We start from the raw sequence: 27,481 nt of genomic DNA, 5'->3' as shown, positions 1-27,481 counted from the left end.
TTTAAAGTTGAAATGAGTGAGAATTTATTCACGACATATGTAGATCTATGAAAGTGATTATGCAAATAGGTGGGAAGGTGGCTCTTGAAAAGAAGAGTAACACAGAAGCTTGGTCTCCAGCATGCTGGTCAGAGCTTAGCTAGATGGGAATCCATCTTGGTCCCTCGTGGTTCCCTGTAGTCTTCCTCCTAATGCTAGCATTTTTTAAACAGGGGGAGATTTACAGCTTTTCCCTCAAAGCCCAGTGGTAATGGCAGGTGACCAGCATCAGACTACTTTAGCCCCTTGGCCATCAAAGAGAACCCCTCCTTGGTGCTTTTTTTCTAAGGAAAAGATTTCTAGTAGAGGAGCTTTATATATACTTATATATATAATATATATACCAATTTCCAGAGATTTCCAATTGGTGAAGTGCTAGATGATTCTTTTTTTCCTCTTCCCCCCCTCCAATCTCATATATTTGTTACTAAAGATAGACTGAAAAACCTTGTAGTCCAGTGCTGTCTTCCTCATATGCTACTACTGGCTGATTTTCAGACCCCCAATACAGATGGGCAAAAACGCAGGTGATAGGGAAGTAACCTGATTTGTCTGAAGCTTGATAACATGCTTTGCCCTGCAGGTTATCCAGCCATCTCAGAAACCAGGGGCCAGGAGCATCCCTCAAACTTCCATTAACCAGTCACCACTACCCACCCTGCCCCAAGCCCTCACAGCCCCAACCCTGGGCTGGTCTTGTCTCATGTGACAACTGCTCCAATAGGCCATCAGAACGTTCTCGAATTTTCTCCCAGTGTCCGCTTCTTTCTGTCCAGGACATGCTCCCCGCTGTAGCCATGAGGGCGGATTTTCAGCTCCACGTAAGGAATGGAGAATTCATGTCCTTTCCATGGCTCCCAGTTCACCCCCTACATAAGAAAGCCAGCATCAAGAAGAGGTACTTGGGAGGAAGGAGGGGTGGCTTAGGATACAAAGGAATGCTTCTTTGTCAAGGAAACCACTCCCTCTCTGCTTAGGGGAGAGAAAAATTAGAGGAGCCTTGACTGGGGTACTCATCTATCATAAGGGAAGTAGAGAGCCCAAGCTAGATACATACAGCCTCTGCTGGGCAGCCGAGGTTTGGCAGGCTGATGACTTGGAAGACCCCAACCCCACCCCATCCCCACCCCCACCCTCACCCCAACCCCAACCCCCACCCCAGTGGTTGGGAGGATGTGGTGTGAGCCCAGGGGATGAAGGAGACCACAGCAGCCTCAAAGCTAACAGGGTGTCAACCTGGCCAGCAATGCGCACATTATCTTTGCCTCGCTCTTTTCCTTTCCAAAAAATTAAAGGCAAAAAATAAACATATTAATTGGTCAATCGTGTAAAATCATTTTCAATTTAGGCTGTTTAGATACCAGCTCTGGGGTAACGAATAGCCTGCTGAAAACTAAATTTCATTTTATGTCTTTTGACTGGTGAGCGCAATAATATTTAATTCACTTAATAACCTTGCAACCTGGCCAATAAAGAGCCCAAGTGACCAATTTTATGTATTTTAATTTGTGAGGTAAATAATAAACAAGAAGCTAAATGCCTTGCAGACTGTGAAAAGCACATTAACCAGATAAATGTCTTTTATTAGCAAATGTGGGGATGCTTTAGGGCATGCTGGCTGTTCATTTCAAATATTTGATCTCTGATCGCAAGCTTCCCTGAGTCAGCCCACTTGCTGCCACCATGATTCATGGACCCACCCTCCTTGGCCTCCCCGGGGGGGAATGTTTCTTCTTCCCTTTGAAAAATCACTGAAGGATTGGGAGTCCCTGCTGCCTGATAGTAATCAAACTGTACCTGGACTTGAGATGTGCTAATATTTACAGTAATATTGGTAACTAGGTGAGTTCTGGGGAGAGGTGGCTTCCTGAAGGCTAGAATAGACCCCGGAAATAGAAACCCAAGATGGGGAGGAGCTCTTGGAGGGGATGGATTAATGATGAGCAGGAACAAAGATGCCATTTTCAAGTGGCTGTATGGGAGCAGCCAGGAAAGGCTCCACATCTGGCCAAGGAGTCAAGATGATGTGCACAGGTCATAGAGGTTTGAGAAATCATCAGTAGCCAAGTTTCAGAGCAAGGAAGGGTAGAGGAGCCATCAAGAATGCTCAGTCCTGTGTGCACCTCCTGAAGTGGAGAGACTAATGGTCTACTCTGGGTAGACCCTGAGTGGCTTTGGATAAAGTGGATCCAAAGGTAGGTCTGATCAAAGGCAGAAAAGACTTTGTTTTCCTGGTGATCAGAGGATTTGAGAAAAATAGCCCTGGTTTCACTGGGAGAAAATCTAGAAAGAATTATGAATGGAATGTTTGTGCCCAGCCCCTCAATGCATATGTTAAAGCCCTAACCCTTAGTGTGATAGTATAGGGGGGTGGGGGAAGACCTTGGGGAGGTAATTAGAGTTAGGGGAGATCATGAGAGTGGGATTAGTGCCCTTATTTTTTTTCAAAGATTTTACTTATTGAGAGAGAAAGAGAGAACAAGCAGGAGGAAGGGGCAGAGGGAGAGGGAGGGAGAGAGAATCTCAAACAGACTCTACACTGAGAGCACAGGGCCCTACACAGGGTTTGATCTCACAACCCTGAGATCATGACCTGAGCTGAAACCAAGAGTCAGACACATAACCCACTGAGTCACCCAGGCACCCGCACCCCAGGATTAGTGCCCTTGTAAGAAAAGGAGAGACCAGAGCTCGCTCTCTCTCTCTCCTATATGAGGACACAGTGGAAAGGCCACCATATACAAGATGGAAAGAGAGTTTTCACCAGGAACTGCATCTGCTGGTAACTTGATCTTGGACTTCCTAGCCTCCAGAACTATGAGAAATCAATGTGTGTTGTTCAAGTCACCCAACCTATGGTGTTTGTTACTAAGACAGTGTCCATGTGTGAACCAGTAAACAAATGGTGCATAATCCATATTATTTGTCTATCCAGCAGTGGACAGCCTGGGCTCCCACCCACCTATGCTAAGTAAGTGTATAGCACTGTGGGAATGCAGAGGGGGAAGGGCTGCAGCAGACAGGCAGGGGAGGCCTTGCCCTCAAGGCCGCGGAGCCTAGAGGAGAGCCCTACTGCCCTAACTGGAAGTGTCAGAAGGAGATGTGGAGCCAAACCAGCCTGGAGATGGTCGCTTTGGGAATTGAAAGTTTTGAGCAGAGCTTGGGACCAAAAAAAAAAAAAAAAAAATCCACCTGTCACTTACCTCACTGTGTTTGGTCTCCCCATATCTGCCATTGGGGTTGGCCAAGTGGCAGTTCTTGTACCACCAGCCACCATGATGTGTCAGGGCACAGTTGCTGAGGGCAATATCATTGTCTCTGTCAAAAGTTGTAAACTTCCATCCATTGTGGTAAGTAAGAGCATCCCCTGCAGGAGAGGAGAGATGAGAGAAGTGAACGTCTAAGTTTTGCCACTGAGCTGGTGAGCGTGCTCTGGACTCAGCAGGACAATCTTAGGGCATGAAAACACCGAGGATCCAGCCAGTGATGTCACAGGTAATCACTCGTCTCTCAAAAGAGCCAAGATGAGAACATGATACAGACGATCAGATTCCCCTTCCTGGCCTGTCACCCAAACTTTGGCCTGTCACTCCAATAGCTTTGAAAGCCTTAACAGCATTCTCACTCTGATGCCCTGCCATCATGTGACGTATTCAAATATCCCAAACCAAATCCATCAGCTCTCCCCACAGTACCTGACCACCCCCCACCCGCAGTAACCCCTCTCCCGTCCTCCTTGTCTGCTCAACCATCCTCCCAGCCACCCAACTTCAAACTCCAAACCACACTGACAAACTTGTATCCTTTACGGAGCCCTTTCTCCTGCAGATCACTCACGGATGCTCTCGCTCCCACAGCTGCCACCCCGGCCTGTCCTCCTCTCTTCAGGTCTATCTCTGCACAATGGCTCTCCTGGGGTTGAAGCACACGCATCCACATGCATGATCTCAGACTTAATGTCTTCCTTCCTGCCACAGGAAGAGAAGCTGCTCCTCCTTGCTTGGCTTTGCAGGCCTGTCCCTGGGCCATAGCCTTCGCACAATCTCTGAGCCCACTGTCCCCACAGGCACACAGCAGTTATGCAGTGGAGGGGTCTGTCCTCCATTTCTCTCTGCCCTCCTCAGTCCAAATCCTGAGCATTCCTCAAAGCCCAGCCAGCCCCCACTCCTGAGGAGGAGCCAGTCTCTTTAATAATCCATCCACACACTCTCCTAGCACGCATGCCTGTTTCCCAAGCCCTCCTGGCACATCTGTATAGTTTAGGGCTTTGTGACATCCTGTCTGGAAATCTGCTTGCATCATTTTGCTTGTATCTCTACTATTTCCCCATCATATCTGTCATCTTTTTATCAGTTTTATTTCTTAATTCAGCTCCTAAGAGGTGATAAGGGCTTGTATCAATCCTAAACTAAAGCAAATCATGTTCCTACAATAAGAACACTTATGTTTTCGTCAGAGCTCTGAGTTACAGAGCCCTGTAACAGAGTTACGGACCCTTTCCCATACATACCCACCTCTGACCCCCACTCTAGCCTATGAGGTGGTCCCAGGAGGAAATGGACTTACAGAGGTTAGACTCCGTGGACTTGTCAAGGCCCCACTGTCCACAGACAGCAAGGCTGGGACTCAAACTTGGGTCCTCAGATTCCAAGTCCAGAGTTCTTCCCCAAACACCAACTTGCCTGAGGCTTCCTCATTTCTGCCTTTAGTTATACTAACAAAGAGCAAGCCCACTGCTCTGGTTCTGCAAGTGCAGTCCAGTCCAGGGACCAGCAGCATCAGCCACCTGAGAACTTGTTAGAAATGCACCTTCGCAGGCCCAGTCTCCCAGTCTGCAGAAGCAGAAACTCCCGAGGTAGTACCCACCTGCAAAGCAATCCGAGTTTTAACAAGCCCTTCCGATGACAAGCCCTTGGGGTGCAAGCGAAAGTCGGAGAACTTTAGTCTGCAACTTCATTTATTCGGGAAACCTCAGAACCCTAGCTGGGCCCCCGCATCACTCTAGGCTCTGAGAATACAGACAGAGGGAGTCCCTGCAAATACAGACAGAGGGCGTCCCTGCTCTGGGGGTGCTGGGGTGCTAAGGGGTAGGTACTAGGGGGTGCTAGGGGGCAGATCTATGGAAAGAGTTAACAACAGGTTGCAAAATGAGAAGGTCCCAGATTGCCTCTCTGACTTGGCAGCTTAAACAATGGGGCCTGCCGCACCACATCTAGCAGGGCAGCCCCAGCCACTCCTGCTAAGACAGCTGAAGGGCTCTGTCCCCATTTGTTTCCTCCAATTGAGGAAAGGCAAGTCGTCTTGCTGTGTCGCTGTATCGTCCGCATTTCCTCTCCCCTTCGGCTTTCTGGCAGATAGTTAAGTACAGCTTAAAATAACACATGATGGCTCCCTTGGTGACACATTTAATGAGCACAGCTTACCTACCTTGCATCTAAAGTTCCCAGAGCTGTTTTCCAAGAGTCTGTGCAAAGGCTATTTCTTAAGGATTTGTTTGTGGTTCTCTAACTTTAGGAGCTGGGATCAAGAAAAGTGAAGCAGGTTTCGGGCTAAGTGTGGCAGTCTATTGCACAGATGGATTTTCTCGCTTCCAGAAACTGAAGCCATGCTGACGTTCAGAGCACAGACAGTGAGTATACCCATGAATCAAAAAATCACTTTTCTCCGGTTGTCAGGCCCCCAGCCAACACAGTATTCTGATTTATTAAGCTTATCTCCCTAAGTCAGATAAAGTAGAGAAGCCAGTGGTGGTCAGACCCTCTCTCTTCTATTAGGGTTTTAGGAGAAAACATTGGATGAGAAATAAGCACCCTTAACTTCTAGTATAATGGCTTTAGGTGGGCAGCTGGCTCTCCTCAGGGAGTGAGTTGGAGGGGTCAGTGGCAGGCCCAGAAAAGCCCAGGGTGGGGCCACTGAGCTGGTCATCTCCCATCTCATCTCACTTGACTCCAACATCACCTCCTGAGGCAGGCAGGAAGGCCCAGACAACTGAGCCCCCATAGACCTGAGGAAGCTATCCACGTCATACATACCCCTCATAAGTCACACAGGACCATGCGTCTGGACCTTGGACCATGGGACTAGGAACGGGCCAAAGAAAGAGTGATGTGTGCCATTTTTGGCTTTCCCTCTTATTCCTGGACGCAACATTTTTCCTCCTTAAGTACCAGTATTGAAAAATCCATGTCAAAGCGAGGAAGGCAATTTTGCATAGAGCAGTTCCTTACTGTGGAAATTTGGCATCCCCGGGCCCCCCCCCCACCCAGCAGGTGCCCACCCTGCCCACTTTGTCACTCCCTGCTTCTCCTGTCACCCAGCTCGGGCATCACTGAGTCTCCCGTAGGTGGGACTTAAAACCAGCTGGAAACGATTGGCAAGCTCATAGAAGTCACTCTGCTCCACCCTAAATGTCTATTTATGATGTCTATCATGATAACTTCTCCAAGAGACGAACAGCACCTTGAAAGTAGAGCCCATTAGCCGTCCTCCCTGCCCCACTCCCAGATTCAGAATCAGAAACTAAATTTATCCAGCATTGCCCTGCTGGGGTTTCCTTCACGGAGGAATGATGGGCTCTCTGCTAGGCATTCAGTGGAGGCAGAAGGTGAGGACCCCCCTGGACAGGGCGAGTAGCAGAGATCCTTACTGGCACATTTCCCCCCAGGCCACACATCTCCGATTCTAATCAGAGCCCTAGTGGGGGTAGCTGGCACATGCCCAGAGGTATCAGACTGTTCACCTTCTCTTTGAATGCCACATCCTCTAAACAGTACCTCATCATTTAGGACATGAGAAGCCAGAAGCTTCCTAAATTTCAAAACCCTCCTGGGGACCAATCAGCATACACAAGGAAGGCTAAAACCCCACTAAGCCCACCATGCAACTTCAGCGTTTCCAAGCAGGAATGACTGCTCCTATGGGGAGACCAGATCGTGGGCTGAATGGGCTGTGATCTAAAAGGTCTCCCAAGGCTTCCTAGTAAAAAAAACACATCCTCCACAACCTCAGAATGGGAATTACCCCCTAATCACAGTTAAAATGCAAATAGAGACCTGGGAGGAGAATCACATTAATTTGTGACTCTATTGACTCCTTCTCACTCACTTTCCCATTAGCATCAGTGTTCATTTCCTGGTTATTTTAAAACAGGCCTTGGAAAAGCTAAGTGTGCTTGGCAGAGAGAGAATGGGCAGCGTAGGCAGGCCCGAGGGGGTGGGTCCCCAGCCAGCAGGTGGGAGGGACGTCACTGTGCTTCAGGGAGAGACAGAGGATGCTGTATCTCACTGAGGAAGGTCCCACAAGGAGCCTCCCAAGGCCGGGACTCTTTAGCCTGAGAAAGGCAGACCAACTGATCACTGGGGTCAGTAGTAAAGGGGAATGAAAGGGATGACCAGATATCCTCCACTTGGACTGAACAGAGCAGGAGGGGGCCCGTGGGGTCTCAGGGAGACTGCGATGTGTGCACCCCCTACTCCTAATGGTTGGAGCTCCCGGAATCAGCCTTCAGAAACATCGTCTGATTTTACCCAGAGCTGGGGGAAAGGTAGGCAGAGTGCACAGTGGTACAAAATAGCATTTCCCAGTCCCCCCTCATTCAGTTTTATCCTTGTAATCCCATGAATGTCCACCTGTTTTCCCAACTGTATTTTAACTGCCTTATTCCTGTGCCCAACTTTCATGTGTTACGTTGTACTGTGAGTGGATGTAGTGCTACATAGCGAACTTTTAGAAACTGTATATAAAGTAGAAAAGGGCTGCCCGGCCCGTTTCCAGGGCATGGAGACCCAGGACCCCTGAGGAGAGAAGTGACAGTTCTTCTACAGCGGTGCATTTTTCCTCCCAAGGATTGTTCCCTGACATACTTTACACTTCCCTTTGCACACTCCCCTGCCCCTCTGAGCCCCTGAACAATTCTCCAGCAGGTGCCCACCCTGCCCACTTTGTCACCTCCCCGGTTCCCTTGTCACCCAGCTCACACCTTCACTGACCCTGGGGCAAGCTATCTGGGTCTCAGGGAGTCCCCTTTACAGTATAAAACATCTATAAGATGATTGCACAGAAAGTTCTTGTTAGCCAAATCATGTTTGAAACTCACCTACTCTGCACCAGGCTCCAGGCTAAGCACTGGGAAATAAGAGCAAATCAAAGTTCATGTGATTTTTTTTAAACAATTAAATTATAAGACCTACAAGAAACTTTGCCTTAGCTGTTGGCCACTTTGGATCATGGCCCCAGACACTAAGAGGTGTCTGTTCATGGTCCTCTGCCATTAGGGGGGTTCTAGAGTGGCCTCAGGCTTCACGAGCACACTCTCTGCTCAATCTCTGCTCACCATGGACTCTCCCAGGCCTGGGGGCCCCTTCCTTTTTTCCCCATCTGAGTCCTACCTTTGCAGACCCAGCTTCAGCCTACTGCCCTCCAGGAAGCTTCCTTCAACTGCCTGGGGCCTCAATGTACCCACTTTCTCACATGCTAGAACTCTTCATTTGCTTCACCACTTTTGTGGCTCTTTGCAAAAGTTACTTTTGGTGATTACTTATGTGTTTACATGGCAGTCTGAGGGGACAGATCATGGCCCACATAGTCAGTGCGTTACACATTCCTACATAGCTGGTCACCCCAAAGTCAGAAGCACATAGAATCAAACAACAGACTCACTTGTTGGAGGTTCAAAACTATATATACAGGCTTAAAATATGACATTAAAACGGTAACTATCCCGTCCCTCTTAAACAGGATATTCTGTGATATAATCTCAGTATTTCAGTCGCGTGGCTTGACTTTGTTTTCTTCTTTCACAACTGAACACACTGTCAACCGGCTTATGTCCAATGAGACGCTCATCAAGGTTAGACGTTCCCTGCTTTCAGCTGAACTGCTAACTTGTGTTGTTACAGTAGTACGAAATTAATGCGACCTACACTTCTTGTTTGAATCAGCACTTTCATTTATCCCTTTACTTACAGCAAAATGCTGCAAAATATTTAAATAATCACACACACACACACACACACACACACACACACACACACACTTCTGTGGAAGGACAGCAGCCACATGGCTGGAGCCCAGGGAAAGGCACCAAAAATCACTCAGGATATGGGCTCATTGGCTGATGATGGGAAGTGTAAGAGGAGGGCTTTCTCTGGTGAGGGGATCAATGTATAATGTACAAAAGTTCCAACTTTAAGATGGTCAAGGATTGCTTTCACGTCTCTGTTTCCCCCCAACTCCCTGCAGGGAGCAGGGCCTCAACCATCAATGAGGACAATTCACCTCCACAGAGCAATATTTCATGCCCCAGATCCATGACATGCGGTGGTCCAATCCTGATATACCCAGAAAGCAAGAGACCTTAGCAGGGGGGAAATGTGTTTTCCTACCTGCTGTGCCTCTGTATTTCCCGACTGTGAGCCTGTACCTCTCCTTGCTGGAAGCCACTTGGAATAAATCATATATGGCATAGGCAGATTCGTTGGCAGTCTGTAGGTCCACTCTTACTTCATACCGGGTCGGGGTGCCAGTGGTGAGATTGTGTAGCTTGTCAAGTCCTAAAAATAAGGAAGGGAATTCCGATAACCAATCGACCTACACATGCAAGCACTCACCTACTAGCATCTGAGATTTTCAGCACCCAAGTCACCTTAGCCTTTGCCTCCTCTGCTAATGTGGGCTGTCCTCACACTAGCTCTTTTGGGAGGCCCATTTTCTCATCCTATTATTTATTTGGCACAGCCATGTTAATGAATGTGGAGACCACGTCCTCTGGGGAGGAGCAGTGGAGGGCAATCATGTGATGAACCTGCCCCTTGAGTCCTCTCTAAAGCAGAAGCACTTCCCAGATCATCCCTGCATCCTGCCAAGTAGAAGAGGACATCGACTACCACTGTGGGGTCACTGAAGGAATTCTGTGCCAAGCAAACCACAAACAACATGTACTCTAGGGGTGCCTTGGTGGATCAGTGATTGAGTGACTGCCTTGGGTTCAGGTCGTGATCCCAGAGTCCCAGAATTGAGTTCCGCATCAGGCTCCCGGCAGGGAGTCTGCTTCTCCCTCTACCTATCTCTCTGCCTCTCTCTCTGTGTCTTTCATGAATAAATAAATAAAATCTTTTCCTTTTTAAAAAAATCAAATACTCTATCAGACACTGGGTCTCCAGGTTATGATTTTTTAATACTTTATTTCCCTACTGAAGTTCTTGGTTATTTCACTCTCTGTGAATATCTGCTCCAGAGTGGAGCAGAAGGAAAAGGAAAAACGGTCCCCATAATGACTGGCATTACTAGTGGAACTGCAGGGATTACAGGCATGCCCTCCTAATAATAGCCCAGAATCCCCATTGGTCAACTATTTTTCTAAGACATGCACGCTCCAGGTCGATCCTGTGGGGCTTACATGAAGCATAAAGACCACCTGAGGGAAAGGTGTATGACATACAGTCCTGATTTCATAAAGACCACCTGTAATGGCCCCACCCTGTCACAGGCCCAGCACATGAAAACCTTCCCAGAGACCTGGCCCCTGACACCTTGTTGGGCAGGTGCCTCCAGGGGTCTGGTCCCTGTCAGTGGGGACATCCTCCTGAACGTGGTGAGCCTTCTCAAGTGGCCCAAGCAGCTCTGGGGGTTGCAATACCCCCTCCACAATATAGCCCTCCTAAAATCTCAGAGATCATACCAAGCCAGAACTCCTTCATGGGGTCCCCGAAACCTTCCACGTAGGTGCGCCAGCGTTTGAAGAAATCCAGCTGCCCAGTGTTGCGCCTCTGGAAGACCTGCAGAGGGAGAGAGACCTTTCATTCTGGCACACCTGAACAGACATGGCTGAGCCTAAGTAGACAGGAGCTTGGGTGGGGAGCTGCCCTGAGGCAGGACAGGGGCAGAGAGAAGGTCAAACTGACGGACGTGGTTACAGATTTAAAGCAGAATTGAAAGAGAGGGCAAAGCCGGGAGTGATCCTTGGGGTTTGGGCTGTGGCACTGGACGGCTGTCCATTCAGCTCTCACTGAGACGGGGGCTCCAAGTGGAGACAGGTGCTGTGGGTGTGAGCTCACCTGGGACTAGGTAAGGACGAGCCACTCCTGACATAACCTGGTGAATGAAGATGCCATAGTAGTAGCTGGGCGTGAGGGCCAGGGCTCTGAAAAGAGAGCTGGGCCAGACTCGCACAGGTAAGCGTGTGTCAGAGATGATGCTAACCATTCACACCAAGTCCCATTTCACTTTCCTGTCCCCAGGAACACTGATAGGAGGAACTCTTCTTTTTTAGGCTCTCTTGCAATGAAGCCGGAGCCATGTGACTCATCCTAGCCAAAGGGCTGTCAGCGGGAGCACAGGGAGGCAGGGGGGCCCTCCATGCTTTCTCTTGCACTGCCCTATGCCTTGCACCACCACCACCACCCCCCACTGCCGAGTAGGCCGAGTGTCAACAGGGCAGAGCCATGACTTGGAATCACCCTAAATCCCGGAGTCACCACTTAGAAGTGACTGCCACACCACCAAGACTTCGCACGCATGAGAAGAAACTCTTTGTGTCTTAGATCATCGGACTTCGGCGTCAGCACACTGCCACAGCATAGCCCCACTCTATCTTAATGAATCCAGAAACCCACGGGGACATAGTAAAGCAAACCCGCTGGAGAGGCTGAGACCCCGAGAAGAAAGTGAGAACTCAAAAAAGAACACGGGCTAACATCAAGTCTCCGGACCTCCACTACAGCACAGCCAGGTGCAGAGGATGCACTCATGGAGGAGGAGGAGGAGGACCCAGGTGTGTAGAAGGACACCCAGGAAAACATGGGACCGCACAGATAACACAGAGAAAGGTGTGGCCGCTGGTGTCAAAGGCAGGTAACACGAGGCCTAGGAACACGTGTCCATAGAATGTAGTGACACAGGAATCACGAGGGACTCCCGCAGAGGCTGTGTTGGAGAGAGATGAGGGCAGCAGCCGGCGGGAACAGCCTGCAGCGTGAGTGAGAAGGGGGAGCAGACGCAGCCTGGGGTCCCGCTATTTCATGAAACCGCACGCTGCTTCCTTTCCCGAAGCTCCTCTGCTGGGGGGTGCGGGGGAGGCAGTGCCAGTCAGAGCAAATCGGATGCTTTCACATGAGGTAGACCTGAAAAGTACCTACAAGCTAAACACTCCTGTGTATACGACTGGAACTGATAGTAACCGATGTCATTCCTTGTGACCTTGAAAGCCACACATGACACCATCCTAGCTCCAGGCAGAAATGACTCTGGAACTCTGGAAGCCTGGACCGGCATCTCTGTCTCCACCTACTTTCCCTGTACTCCTTCAAATGCAGGAGCCCCGACACACAACTCCACCTCCCTGCTTTCCATCCTGCTTCACAGCAGGTGCCTTGAAGTAAAACACAGTATCTCAAATTTGATAAGGTAAACCTCCCAATATTTGTGCATTTCTATTTTTTTCTGGGAAGAGACGGGGAGGGTGGAGAGGACAGGCTGCGTGCAACAGTGCTGACAGCTCCACAGGGGAGCTCACATTTGGCCCCCTTCCGAGGCACAAGCCACCTTCACTGGCCCAGGAAGCATGGAACTGGGGGCATCCAGGGCAAACCCGGGGCTTAGAGGGTGGCCACGGCCACCGGCTGGCCAGCGGCGGGGAGCCAGTCCCCTCTATCACCAAGCCTCGGCCAGCCGTGTGACAAACAGGGTTAGAAGCGGGAAGGAAAAGTCCATCTCAGAGGTGCTGGAGAATCAGGGAGAGGGTAAGTGTAAAAATGTTCTACAAGGCTACCGAGGTGCTGAGCAGAATTGAGGGGATGATTGGCCAAGTAATTACCTACTGCCTGAACATCATGGTTTCTTTCCCCTTTTGTCCTTATGTCAGAGACTCACACGCCTCTTTGGCTTCTCTTCATTTGCTTATCTGCTCATGTAACCACCGTGTACTGAACGGTGTGCTGGCTCCAGGCCAAGTCCCTATGATGCCATTTTACAGATGTGAAAGTGCAGAAAAGCGATTAGCCAGATTAAATAATAATCAGCTGATTCTTTAGTGGCTGATGCAAGGCTAAAACACGGATCTCCTCATCTTTTCATCAGAAAGTTTGAAAATGCCAGCTTTACTGAGTCTATATTCCAAAAATCATTTAAGATTCTGGGGCTAACTGTTCATTTCCTAGCATCTGCCCACTCCAGTCCCTTCCCCAGGACTCTTCCTTTGCCGTCGACGGTGGAATCCCAGGGTACATGCCACCGTACGGATGTTTGGTTCTTTGTACATCGAGTCCTATTACATTCCCACTAACATAATTAGTTATGGTGCAAGGTCAGCCTCAGATCTGATCCTGCCCTCCTGGGACAAGCACTTTACAAAGGCAATCTCCAATCAATGATAGGGGTTTGTCCCCCTGATTTTTTTTTAAAGATGGGTTTATTTTAGAGAGGGAGCATGGGCAGTGGGAGGGGCAGAAGGAGAGAGAAAGAGAGAGAGGCAGAGAAGCTGAGCACAGCACATGATGCAGGGTTCGGTCCCAGGATCCCAAGATCATGACCTGAGCCGAAACAGGGTTGGGCGATTAACTGACTGAGCCAACCAGGCATCCCTCCCTGATTTTTTTTTTTTTTATAATTTTCAACTCAGCTAGGAAAACTGTGAACAATGGTTTGTTGCTCTCTGCATCACTATTGAGACCCAGCTCTGCACTTACTAGGAATGTCCTTGGGCAAGTTAGTTAACCTTGACAAGCCTTGTTTTGTTTTTCTGGACTATTAGATCAAGATGTTAATAGCCCATTTGTCAGGCTCTTAAATCAAGGCTTTAGCAAGATCACTAATCCTGATAAATCATAAAAGTGGGAAGGCCAGAGACTGGCACATGCAGATATAATAAGTTATTATTATATCTCAATAAATGTTACTTTGTATGTTATTATTTCAGATTCCAAATGAAGTGACCTACCATGATCATTTGTACATCTTGATCGAGCAGACTGATTTGACTCCCTCAGAATCTAGCCCATTCCCATTCAATGCAGTGAAAACACCTTATATGAATTGTGTGGAGTAACAGAAGCCCCTTAGCAGGTACGCCTCAAGACAGCAGAGTTCTACACTCTAGAGCTGTCACTGCACTCTAGAACTTACTCAATGTCCTGATTCCATGGGGAGGAAAAAATGAAAATGTCATTTAAATGCCTGTGGAAAGAACTTCTAATGTAGTCCTTAAGATTTGCAAGATGGAAAACAAAGATGGAAAGGCTTGAGGCCCTTAAACATTCCCATATGGTCCTCAGTCTGGTCTGCCCCCTGCGGCACCAATTACCTCAGAGCTGGGTTCTTCTGGCCTCTTCATCACATTGGCTTCGTGCCACTCCATAGAGAAAAATTTCCTTAAAAGGATTTTAGAAGCACCATTTAAAAGAGCAATGTACTGGGGTGTCTGGGTGGCTCAGCCGGTTAAGTGTCTGACTCTTGGTTTCAGCTCAGGTCATGATCTCAAAGTCATGAGATCGAGCTCTGCATGGGGCCCAATGCTCAGCAGGGAATCTGCCTAAGATTCTCTCTCTACCTTTGCCCCTCCTTCCACTCATGCTCTCTCTATAAATAAATAAATAAATAAATAAATAAATAAATAAATAAATAAATAAAATCTTAAAAAAAAAAAGAGCAATGTACTAAGGTCATTTCTCAGTGGCAAAAGACTCTGGAGCCCCAAAACATTGAAACCATCAGTAAAAGATTTGGTGTAGAAGTTTTCAGGATTCCACTTGTTTTCTGGACTGTGACGGCATTAAGGAGAACCCTACAGAATCTCAGTTCATGTACCACCTTAAGGAGTCTAGGTCAGAAAACAAGACTTGGGATGGGGGTGAGGGACTGGTGTTGGTTAGAACTCAGAGTGATTTGAATATTTTTGGAACTGACCTTGGTGTCTGTGAGCAGGTTGGAGAAGGCAAGTTCCTTGAGAGCAGGGATTTGGTTCTGTTTGGTTCACTGCTGGCTCTTGAGTATATAAAACACTGCTTGACACTCTTGACACTTGACACTGTAGGCACTCATTAAATATTTGTGAAAAAAGCTGGGATATTCCCAGGCAGGCAGACTGGCAGGTATCTTTCTAGAGGTTGCCCTAGTCAAGCGTCTCCTTCCCTAGGGGAGGCTGGCTTTCAAAAAAGGCCACACCGGATGAGACTAACCTTCTGCCAATGGTCAAGTATGGGCACAAGGCAGGAAAGTGGCTTCAAGCCTGAAGAGATTGAATGCTTAGGAGAGTTCTGATGAAAAGCAGTGGGTACAGCCCTATGGGTCTGCTCAGGTGGGAGCCCCTCCCATGTTATATTCTGTTTAGTTATTTTTATAAATCAATCAGGAATTTCCCCCACCCAATCCAGTTCCTGCCTTTCAGCCACCAGATGCAGCTGTGCGAATAATAAGTTTTCTTCACCGCTGCTTCTCAGATGGGACCATATTATCTGCGGCTGCTCCAGTGTCTTTGGTTTCTCAGGCCCCTGAGTGAACGTGTAAATGAATGTAGTTTGAGTACGGGGAGCTCATGCTTTCTCCTCCCCACAATGAGCTGTGGATGCGCAGCAGGTAAGGCCTCATGCTGGTTCGGAGATGGTGAAAGCCTCTATCCATTCAGGCACAGGAGAAGGCAGTGGGGGCAGAGGGGATCAGATTGCAACCCTCAAAGGCAGCTCATCCTATAATTGGATCAGGGTGATGCAATCAAAGTAGGTGCCATGTGGTGTAAGCAGACAATGGCCCAAGGGAATAAAGCGGTGTCCACACAGCAGAGAGACCACCAGCGCACTGCCAAGGTTCCCTCTTTCAGGCTTTAGTCTTTCAAACTAAAGTTTTGTTTCTGAACTGCGGAGCAGGATGCAGAACTGAGACAAAGGGCTTCAGTTTGGAGGCCTGAGGCCCAAAGAGGTCATGTGTTTCCATCTTGGATGGGTCGAGAGGACCCTCAGAGAAAACCAATGACCTGGAAGACTGGAGTCCTGAAAGCTGCTTCCAACTTTTGTCATTAATTCTTTCAAACTGCCAAGGTACTTCTCCCTGTGAGCCTCAATTTACCTATTTATAAAATAGAAATAATGACCTCTGTCACTTACTCGAAAAATTCTGTGTGAGAGTCGTGTTTATGACAGAGCGTGGAAGAGCAGAAAATATAGGTGATGCATACACAGTGGGCATTATTAGATGCTGATAAGCCTGTGGGCTCCACAACCATTAACCTTTGCAGGTGTGAAGCACCTTCAGGCTCTGTTCTTACAGCAGGGTGGGCTGGGGGCAGGCCGGGATCTCTCTGAAAGCAAGGGTGAGCCACCACAGCTCCTTTCTCCCCTGGATAAAGACTCACAATCCAGCCGCCTCCATCCGTGTCCATGTCGCAGTACACCTGCAGGGGCCGGCTGGCGTCACCATGCAGGTAGATGGTGTATAGACCACTGACAACATTGCTGTTCTGTTGAACTTGACTGCAGTCTGAAGGATGTGGAAAGCGGGCACCAACTAGGAATCCAGCAGAGAGGTGGTGTCGTTAGGAGAAGGGCAAGGAAGAAGGAGGGGGACTTGTCTTCTATTTTTGAGATCCTTTATTTTGTTTAGAAATTATTTCATAACCTCCTACTACATTGCTTCCTCCAACTCCTCAGTGAGATCTTATGTTTCTCATTCACCCTGCTGTCACCAAACCCTTCCGATATACTAGAAATAAGCTCAAGCTCACATCACTTCCTGCTGCAACTCCCACAGAAGAACATCCTGTTCTGCTCCCCTTTTTCTACCATGAGATGGACTACATTTGAACCCCTAACTCTATCCCTGGGGCCCCATTTCTAAAGGAATCCATCACTCTCTCCACCTACTTCTCCGTGGACACTTCGCCGGGCCCTCTAATGCTTGTCCTCTACCATGTTCTAATAGACACCTTACCTGTGGAAAGGGTGGTGGAGACACTCCTGCTCCGGCGATCACCCTTAAAGGCGATCAAGGAGACAGGGTAGGTGATGCCCTGCTCAAGGCCTTGCAGCTCGAGCCTCTCATCCCCTCTTCCAAGCTGTATCTCCTACCAAACAAAGGAGATAGTAGACAGTCAGTGTGTCACCCTAGTGCCCTAGGGGTGAGTCAACAACATTCCCTGGTACTAAGGACAGACGTTCTCTGAGATGATGATGTTTTGTTTCTTTGAGGGCTTGGTAGCACCCAAGTGGGTCCCAGGAGCTTCCCTGGAGGCTGGTGACACGGAGATTCAACCTGCTGGAAGCACCAGCGAGAGCCAGCAACAGGTCCTGCCCCTGGGGGAGCCCCCACCAGGTCTCCTGGGAACCTCAGCCTCCAGATGCATGCTGGGACACCAGCTAAAGCCATCAAGGCTGGCAATGCTGGGCTGACAAGCCAACAAGGGAAATAAAAGTGACCACTGATATGCAAAGCAGGCCAGAAGTGGCCTCTCAATACTTCCTTCAGAACCTATCTTATTTCCTCTACAAACACAGGGCTAACTTTCCTTGGTGAGCTGGCATAAGCAATCACTGAGATCATGAATAAATCAAAGTGCCCTTCCTTTTCCCTTTCCTCCCTTCTTTCTTGCTGAGAAGAAAGAAGAATTTTCTATCAGAACAAGTTACAAAAATATGCTGGCCCTTGGATTCCAGGTGGGAGGTATAACTCTTGAAATGAGGGTTAATCAATTCATTCAATAAATATTTACTGAGCACCTCTTCTGTGCCAGGTTCTAAGCACTTTCAATATACAGTGATAGATAAAAAAGACAAAAAGTCCTTGTCCTCGTGGAGCTAATATTAATTGGGAAAGACAAACAATAAAAAAAATAACACAGGACAGATGTGTGCCCAGCAAATATGCAATGGTCAGCTAGGAGCGGGCACAAAGGTTAGTCTTATGAAATGAGGCCACATGTATGATGTCAACAAGTAACTGCGTAGCACCTTCCCTTACCACAGCAGATGATCACTAAGGATCAGCTCATTTCTCAGGAGGTCACCATCATACTGGCATTCAAACTGGGGGGCCCAAGTCACCTGCTTCATACAGAGGTGGGACATGGGTACCAAGAGGAAAAACCAAGAAGTTTCCAGTACCTTAATGGTGCCATCTGGGAATTGGTAGGTGAGAATGTAGCCATCAATCTGAGCAGAGGGGGATGTCCAGGTCAACACCCCTCCGGACTGTGTTATAGCAGATGGACGAAGGTTTTTGGGAGGGTCGATGTCTGTATATAAAAGGCCAGATAATTATGATTACTAAGTATTATTCCAACGAGGGCACGATCATTTTTGATGTGTTAACTTTTTTTTTTTTTTTTTTTAGGATTTTACTTATCTATTCATGAGAGACACAGAGAGGGGCAGAGGCAGAGACATAGGCTCCCTTTGGGGAGCCTGATGCAGGACTGATCAAGCCCAGGACCCCAGAATCATGACCTGAGCCAAAGGAAAATGCTCAACCACTGAGCCACCCAGATGCCCCAACATATTTTCTCCCTACTTCTCCTCCCATTTCTTTTCCTCCTGTCCAGCAAGTAACAGTTTCCTCCTGTCTGCTCTTCCTTGCCACCAGCCCCTTATGACCCTTGTTTCCAAAAGCACACACTGACTGAGAACAAGGGGATTAAAGAGGAAGGGGTTGAGTGGGTGCAGATTCTCCAAGAATGATGGGTATGAGCAATCTAGAGTAGCAGAGGGGTTCTCAGAGATGGCAGGGTTCCCAAAGGGGCATGGGATACTGAGAGAATGCAGGTCTGAAAAGGCCCTGAGCCCAGAAACCAGGGATCTCAGCAAACACCTATCTGGAAAGATGATCCAACTCCAGGCATTCAGCCTGCCTCTCCATGCTTAGCACTGGGAAACTTCCCAGGACTGTACACACAGCCCTGGTGAGGGAGCATGACCCTCAATTTGCTGAGATTCTGACCAACACGAAGAATGTGATAAACATTAAGTTGGCATGGGAATATAAAGTTCTATCTGTTACATAACTAAATATATGGCCTTAGATGTATATGCTGTACAGAAAGCCTAGGGAAGCAGTGGGGTGCTTGTGAAAAGGAGAGAAAGAGAGAGAAAGAGAGGAAGGAAGGAAGGAAGGAAGGAAGGAAGGAAGGAAGGAAGGAAGGAAGGAAGGAGAAAGAAAAGAAAAGGAAAGAAAAGAAAAGAAAAGAAAAGAGAAAAGAAAAGAAAGAAAAGAAAAGAGGGGAGGAGAGGAGAGGAGAGGAGAGGAGGAAAAGCAGATCTTTTTCCTCTGACCCTGAATACACGGGTGTGTGCGTGCATACTGTAGACCAAGGAAACTAAAGCTCAGCAAAAATTCTAGTCAACACCATATTAATTGGTCAGATGTCTCATTTTTTTAACCAAATAAGATATTGAATGAAAATTTCCATTTTGAAAAATCATCACAGAAGATGATTTTAATTTAGAAGTTCCCAAAAAAGATGTCTCCAAGCTATTTTCTACCCAGTAGCATTTCAGCTGAGAACAGAATTGCAATATTTTAATAGAAATCAGGCAGCTGTTGTTTTGAATTAAGATGTTTTGACAAATTCTGAGTTTCGGTAATATCAGCTTGGTCTGACTTTCTAAAGCGTAACATCTGGTATGGATCTTCTTTCCATCACACCACAAAACTGAATTTCCTGATTTCAAAAATTAAGCAAACCCTTAACTATTTAAATATCTTAAGCTGGCCTCCACTAGCTCTTTGCCGACCAAGTCCCTGGTTATGGGCTTGAGAGCTCTGTCTTGGTTACTTCCAATTTCTGTGCAGCAGAAAGATGCTAACACTGTTGTCTTTAAAAATGGCAAGAGTGAAGCAAAGAGAAGATAATGAGGGAGCAGACAAAGAAAGAACAGGGGAGTAGGAGAGAGGGAGGGAGGGACTGGTTGCCTCTAGAGAACTGCACTGGCTATTAGGGAGTCTGGAGCATAGAAGAGTTTTTCTTTCTACATACCTTTGTTTAGTTTGAAAATTCTTACTACAGGTATACTTTACTTTTTTAAATTAAAAAACCCCTGCTGATTGTAACTGATAAAGAAATCCAAGGGCCATCTAACTCTGGTGGCCACACGTGGTGTAGCCGGCCACAAAGAAGATGGCCAGGCCTTGCCCAGACTGTTCCAAGAGACAGGATGAGGATGTCAGGGTGGGCACAGTGAGCTTCCCGGGTCCCAGTGAGGGAGATGGAGGCAGAAGAGCTTCCTTGCCTCTCTCTTCTCCAAACTGGAGCTGGGGCCAACCAGGTTCTGACATCTAGGTGGAGAGCCTGCGAGCTGGGCAGGGTGGAGGGGATGGTGAGAGAGGCTACTTGTACATAACCACCTGGAAGAGCCACATGGCTTTACTTTCACATGGTCTCCTCTACACAGTTCTTCATCAAAACTGTCACACCTGCCTATTACCTCAGAAAGGTAAAGAGGAAACCACTCTGGGGAATGGCCTTGGGTGAAACAGCTGCCCTCCCTGGACCCCTCGGCATCCCAGGGATGGAGGAAGACTGTTCTGATGGATGCACAGGGTTTCTAGTCCCAGTACCTGTCAGGGCCTTGGTGTCAGCCTTCTTGCTCTCCCGGGCCCCCTTCTGGGCCCACACCTGGACCGTGTACTCCACACCTGGCCTCAGGCCCGTCAGGACAGTGCTGCTCTGCTCCTTCCCTACTGGAACCTCCCTGGTGTCCCCATCAGCAGACGTGTAGCGCACCATGTACTTGTCGATGACCGCTCGCACCGGGTCCCAGGAGATCGTGGCCGTGTCCTCTGTCACCCGGTTGGTCACCAGGTTTTGGGGGCTGTCAATTTCTTTTTAAAAAGGAAAGGCCAAATTTTAGAACTGAGAGAGGCCATCCCACCACCCCATCACCAGGAGCTCTCCATCCAAATTATCTTTAATAACAGTATAATTCCATTGCAAACAAGAGTGGAAGGCTCCTGGTTTCCATTTTCCAGGGAAATAAACCACTGGGTATCACAACTGGGAGGAATTAGGTCTTTGTCAAGTTCATCAAGATGGAAATTTTCTGACTCTCTAGTTTCCACAGAAGTAACAATAAAAGTCTCCTGAGCAACAAGATAAGCTGCCCAAATTGCTGTTGAAGAATCTCCTCTTATTATCTCTGTGGTATCTGGTTATTTTGCTTCACAGAATCTCAGAGGTGAAAAGAAAAAAAAAAAAAAAGAATCTCAGAGGTGAGAAGTCAGATCTTCTGACTCTCTTGCCTTTTATAAAAGGGGAAGAGAGGGGAGGCCCAGAGAAGCGAAAAAGACTTACCCGAGATCCTGCTGTTCCCTTGTGTTAAAACCCAGACAGGCCCTACTTTGCTCTGAATTGCATCTTCTGAGGGACTTTGCTCCTTTTCATCTGTGTGCTCTCTGGCACCACTGGGCTCCTCCTCTACTGTCGTTCCCAGACTGCAAGCTATAGGACCTCCTGCCCCTCTGCACCCCTTAACTGACAGACTTCTCATACCTTCCCTTCACTCCTCCCCTCCCATTTAACTCTTCCATTCAATGAAGTTTGGCACTTTTCACTAAAAGCACACCACTATAGCCTCCCATATATGTCACCCCCAACTTCACATCGCCAAATCCAATGCACGCTCGTCATCCTCACCTCACTGGACTTTTAGCAGCATTTGGTAGAGTTGATCCACTCCCTTTGTCTTAAAACACTCTTGGCTTCCATGACTACACCCTCCCCTGGTTTTCTCCTAACTGCCTGACTCTTCCTCTGTCTCCTTGGTCAGCAACCTGGAAATGAGCCTCCGGTGCCCCCTCTTCCTCTCTCTACACTTCTCCCTAAGTGACCTCATCCATGTCCATGGCTTTGAATACCAACCGATGCTCTCTTCTCCCTGAGACCTGAGCCCCTGGCTTGCATCTGCAACTGAATATCCACCACAGCATCTCATAGGTACTGGACACTTGACCAATATTTATAGAATCAATAAATAAATCACTCAAAAGACCAAGGAATTTCACAAGTTTCTCCAGTTCAAATGTCTAAAAGCCTTAACATTCCTCCCTGAGCCTATTTATCTTAGTCTCCCCTCTCAGAAAATGTTGCCCCAACTTTCCATGTTGCTCGAGCCAGAAACACAGGTCATACCTGATTCCCTTTCTTCCTGCCTCACATCTCATCCATCAGCAAATACTGGCATTCATATATCCAAAACCTGTACCCAGGTATCCCTCCCCCCCTCTTTCCCAATGGCCGTCACCACCTCTTGCTGGAATTTTACACTGGACTCTTCCTTCACTAACCTTCCTAGTGCTACTCCTGTTATGTCCTCCACTAATTCTCCTCACTGTGGCCTGAATAATCTTTTTTAAACATACCACATCATGTTGCTCTTCTTCTAATAAATACAACACACTCTCCATTGCAGATACCATGCAGTCCTGTGTGAGTGACTGGCTTCCTTCCCACCTCACTCCAAGCCACTTCCTCTCTCACCCTCTCTGCCCCAGCAACACCAGCCCCCTCACAGCTCTCCAGGCATCTCAGCTGTTTCTGCTTAGAGCTATCAAGCACCCCCTTCCCTCTGCCAGAAATGGTGAGTCTTCCCTAATACTCATTCTCCCCTTATTCCATAAGCATACTATCCAATGGATCTCTCTGTAATGATGGAAATACCCTGCACTGTCCAACACAATGGCCATTAACCAGTGTGGCTACTGACCGCTTGAAATGTGTCTAGTACAGCTCTGAAAGTCATTTAATTACTTTTAATTAATTAATGTCTAAATAGCCACATGAGGCTATTGGCTACTGTGTTGAACAGGGCAGTATAACAGAAGTGTAGGCTAGGCACATGATCACCCAGCTGAAGACCTCATTCACCAGCCTTTCTTGTAGTAAAGTCTGGCATTGCATCTTGGATCTGGCCAGTGGAATGTGAGAAGAAGTGAAGAACGTGTGAAATGTTCCAGTCACACCTTTCCCTTTCCTCTACCAGAATGTGGGTGGAAGATGACCATGTAGATGGAGGCCACTCCCTAGGGATAACTGAACAGCAAGAAGGAAGGAGCCTGGCTTTCCTGTGCCATGGAGCTCCCCAGTCAGCCTTGGCCTACTTACCCTCTGGCCAGTCCACAGACGAGAATAAATTTCTTTCTTATTTAAGCAAATGTTATTTGGACGTTCTTAGCAATGTATATCGCTTTGCTTCCAAGAAACATCCCTACCCTGTTATTCTTTCTACCTGCACCATGTTCATGTCTGTCACAAAACTTACTACAGTTTACAGTTATAAGTTTGTTTGCTTGTTGATTGTCTAGCTTTCCCACTGGACTTTAAGAGAGTAGGAATCATATTTGTCTTGTTTGTCACTGCTTCCCAGGTCTGGCTTTTGGAAGATGCTCATCAAAACTTAGCTGTCTACTGAAATAGACACAGAGCTCCAACCTGTCAAGGCAACACTTGCTCCTCAAAACTACATAGCATCTATTAAGACCAACCTACATAAAACAGCTTGTCACAAAACGGGTCCTAATCCAGTGTTTTTAGGAATTTTATATTGGCTTTACCCTCTTCCCTATAATCTGTTATCACTGAAAGGCACAGCAATTAAAACAGGCTTGGGAAGAGAGTTTTAAGACCTTCACAGGATGGCTCAGTATGGAGTCCGTAACCACACTTGGATTTTTCTTTAGGAATAAACTTTTTTTACAGCAACTTTCCTAAAGTAGTCCCTTAGTCACCAACCCCAAAAGCAGCAGGGGCATAACTAGCAGAGACAGATCAGCCCAAAGTGATGACCCTAGTTTCTTTTCTCCTCCGTCCTGTTACCTGTTGGTGCCTTGGTGTCAGCCTTCTTACTCTCTCGGGCCCCCTTCTGAGCCCACACCTGGACCGTGTACTCCACACCTGGCCTCAGGCCCGTCAAGACGGTGCTTCTCTGCTCCTTCCCCACTGGAACCTCCCTGGTGTCCCCATCAGCAGACGTGTAGCGCACCATGTACTTGTCGATGATGGCCTGCACCGGGTCCCAGGAGATGGTGGCCGTGTTCTCTGTCACCTGGTTGGTCACCAGGTTTTTGGGGCTGTCAATGTCTAAAAAGAAAAGTACTGATCAACATGCACTATTAATAGGCCCCAGAGTACAGGACCTTATGATCATTTTGCTTGGGGTGGGACCCTTTCATGTTTTATGGTTTCTCCATCACCTATACTCTAACTACTTCATGAGGTACATCTTCTCTCCCCAGACAGACTTTGGCTCCTCAGGAAGAAAGCACAGTAAACCCAAATCTGCAAATCTAACTATTACCTCCACCAAGGGTTTAATAAAACAAATTCCATCATTTATTTAGTAAGCATATGTCAAACTCCTTCCATGTACAAGGCATGGTGTTAGGTAGTGTGTAGGGTTAAAGAAGACACATCCATGCTCACAAGCAGCAATAATTTTGTTTCTAGCATCATGTCAATGAAGACTTCTGATTTCATAGAAGATGATTCTAATAGCCAGATGCAAATGTCAGCTCACAGAGGAAGAGGGCCATCTCCCATTCCTCTGGAGTTCCCACAGCCTCATAGAGAACAGAGCACATGGTAAATGCTCAGCAAACCTTGTTAAATGAATCAGCCAAATTAAAAATCAGCTTTAATATGCTTTACATATAGTAGATTCGCTTGTAGTGCTGGTTTGCTGGTTAAATCACTACAGAAATATAGCCTTACAGCTCTTTCACAATAAAATTAGAATAAAACATAGAAGTTATCCTTACCCTTAAAACCAGAATTATCATGATTCATTCATGCTAAATTCATTCATGCTAAAGCACACACATATGTCTACTTGCTCTGGTAGACATAAAGTCTATTTTTCAAAGTTGAATTTTCAACATATTATTATTAATACTAACATTTAACTTTCATTTTCTGTTCCTACTGAAAACATGGTGAGAGAGACCCTTAACACTGTCCACAATGAAATATTCATGCACTCAGATAAGGAGTCCCCGGGCATTACCATCCAATTATGGCAAAATTGTAGCTTGAAACTGCCACAAGACCTGACTTGTGAGAAAACCAGTTAAAGGGAGGTAGGGGACAGTGTGTGCAGTCACTTATGAGGGGACACTATCCTGCTCCTCCATAAATCATCTAGTCTGCTAGTGTCAAAGCAAGAAATCAAATTTGATCAGCCATAGGTTTAGGTTTTACATTCTCAAAGAACAATGTTCCATTACCTGTTGGGGCCTTGGTGTCAGCCTTCTTACTCTCCCGGGCCCCCTTCTGAGCCCACACCTGGACCGTGTACTCCACACCTGGCCTCAGGCCCGTCAGGACAGTACTGCTCTGCTCCTTCCCCACTGGAACCTCCCTGGTGTCCCCATCAGCAGACGTGTAGCGCACCATGTACTTGTCGATGACCGCTCGCACCGGGTCCCAGGAGATGGTGGCTGTGTCCTCTGTCACCCGGTCAGTCACCAGGTTTTTGGGGCTGTCAATTTCTTTTAAAAAATATTTGGAAAAGCCTAAGCTTTGAAGCCATGGGAGGGATGCCCACCACCCCATCACTGTCATTTTTATCTTCTAGAACTCTCTTAGCACAAGGCAATGGTATTCCCATCCAGAATCTGCTGGTGGCCAAGGGACAGGGTAACCCCTGGTTCCCAATTTCAAAAGACCACTCATTGTAAACTTAACATACTTTCTTGGCTTTCAGCTCCCTAAAACGTGAGAGGAATGACATCTTTGTTTAGCAACATTAGGCACATCAAATCAATCACTGAACATCTGCCACAACGTCCAGGGTACCCAATTTATCCTTTTATCAAGGGCTACTTCATGAGCAATCATTCTAAAAGGATTATCACAAGCACTGGAATGGTCAGAGCCTATAAACATCTTTGCTGAGTCCGCTGAACACACGGCCACTGCACAACTTTACTTCTCCCTTCCAGTGGACTGAGTGGTATGGTGAGCCGCTCACCAGCATCAGGCAGTGACAGCTACCAGCTATCAGCTCACGGAGATCACTACTGGAACTCACTGTCTTTTTTGCTCTTTAGGACCTTCTTTGCAAGGTCTCTCATGTCAGGCCACATCTTTGGCTCTAGGCACACTCAGAATCCACACACTCAAAATTCAACTCTGATTGACCATCTTTTTCTTGTTACCTGTTGGGGCCTTGGTGTCAGCCTTCTTGCTCTCCCGGGCCCCCTTCTGGGCCCACACCTGGACCGTGTACTCCACACCTGGCCTCAGGCCCGTCAGGACAGTGCTGCTCTGCTCCTTCCCCACTGGAACCTCCCTGGTGTCCCCATCAGCAGACGTGTAGCGCACCATGTACTTGTCGATGACCGCTCGCACCGGGTCCCAGGAGATGGTGGCTGTGTCCTCTGTCACCCGGTCAGTCACCAGGTTTTTGGGGCTGTCAATTTCTTTTAAAAAATATTTGGAAAAGCCTAAGCTTTGAAGCCATGGGAGGGATGCCCACCACCCCATCACTGTCATTTTTATCTTCTAGAACTCTCTTAGCACAAGGCAATGGTATTCCCATCCAGAATCTGCTGGTGGCCAAGGGACAGGGTAACCCCTGGTTCCCAATTTCAAAAGACCACTCATTGTAAACTTAACATACTTTCTTGGCTTTCAGCTCCCTAAAATGTGAGAGGAATGACATCTTTGTTTAGCAACATTAGGCACATCAAATCAATCACTGAACATCTGCCACAACATCCAGGGTACCCAATTTATCCTTTTATCAAGGGCTACTTCATGAGCAATCATTCTAAGAGGATTATCACAAGCACTGGAATGGTCAGAGCCTATAAATATCTGTGCTGAGTCCGCTGAACACACGGCCACTGCACAACTTTACTTCTCCCTTCCAGTGGACTGAGTGGCATGGTGAGCCGCTCACCAGCATCAGGCAGTGACAGCTACCAGCTATCAGCTCACGGAGATCACTACTGGAACTCACTGTCTTTTTTGCTCTTTAGGACCTTCTTTGCAAGGTCTCTCATGTCAGGCCACATCTTTGGCTCTAGGCACACTCAGAATCCACACACTCAAAATTCAACTCTGATTGACCATCTTTTTCTTGTTACCTGTTGGGGCCTTGGTGTCAGCCTTCTTGCTCTCCCGGGCCCCCTTCTGGGCCCACACCTGGACCGTGTACTCCACACCTGGCCTCAGGCCCGTCAGGACAGTGCTGCTCTGCTCCTTCCCCACTGGAACCTCCCTGGTGTCCCCATCAGCAGACGTATAGCGCACCATGTACTTGTCGATGATGGCCTGCACGGGAGTCCAGGAGATGGTGGCCGTGTCCTCTGTTACCCGGTCGGTCACCAGGTTTGTTGGGCTGTCAATGTCTGAAAGCAAGGTTAAAGTGCACCATTAACAAGCACCAAAGAATTAGATCATGTTGCTTGGAGGGAGGCAGTTTCCTGTTCTTCTGTTTTTCCTATCTCCTATGTCCGTTTTCAGTTATTT

General features: G+C 47.6%; 1 protein-coding gene across 1 annotated transcript in view; it reads right to left on the bottom strand.

The window, feature by feature from the left end:
- The window catches only part of TNN (tenascin N), a 62,414-nt gene continuing 34,933 nt past the window's right edge, over positions 1 to 27,481 (bottom strand). Inside the window, exons 11-22 of the mRNA XM_072733085.1 lie at positions 27,097 to 27,360; positions 26,164 to 26,427; positions 25,231 to 25,494; positions 23,825 to 24,088; positions 20,572 to 20,835; positions 18,123 to 18,253; positions 16,954 to 17,086; positions 16,379 to 16,530; positions 10,718 to 10,814; positions 9,423 to 9,590; positions 3,243 to 3,406; positions 1 to 908 (exon numbers count right to left, since the gene is read on the bottom strand). Coding sequence (XP_072589186.1) covers positions 768 to 908; positions 3,243 to 3,406; positions 9,423 to 9,590; positions 10,718 to 10,814; positions 16,379 to 16,530; positions 16,954 to 17,086; positions 18,123 to 18,253; positions 20,572 to 20,835; positions 23,825 to 24,088; positions 25,231 to 25,494; positions 26,164 to 26,427; positions 27,097 to 27,360 — 2,306 coding nt within the window. The 3' untranslated portion in view covers positions 1 to 767. The remainder of the gene's footprint in view (positions 909 to 3,242; positions 3,407 to 9,422; positions 9,591 to 10,717; positions 10,815 to 16,378; positions 16,531 to 16,953; positions 17,087 to 18,122; positions 18,254 to 20,571; positions 20,836 to 23,824; positions 24,089 to 25,230; positions 25,495 to 26,163; positions 26,428 to 27,096; positions 27,361 to 27,481) is intronic.

The sequence above is a fragment of the Vulpes vulpes genome, chromosome 13 (genome assembly GCF_048418805.1).
Source record: "Vulpes vulpes isolate BD-2025 chromosome 13, VulVul3, whole genome shotgun sequence".
NCBI lineage: Eukaryota > Metazoa > Chordata > Mammalia > Carnivora > Canidae > Vulpes > Vulpes vulpes.
The sequence above is the reverse complement of the archived record's forward strand: the minus strand, read 5'-3'. Positions and strand labels throughout refer to the sequence as shown.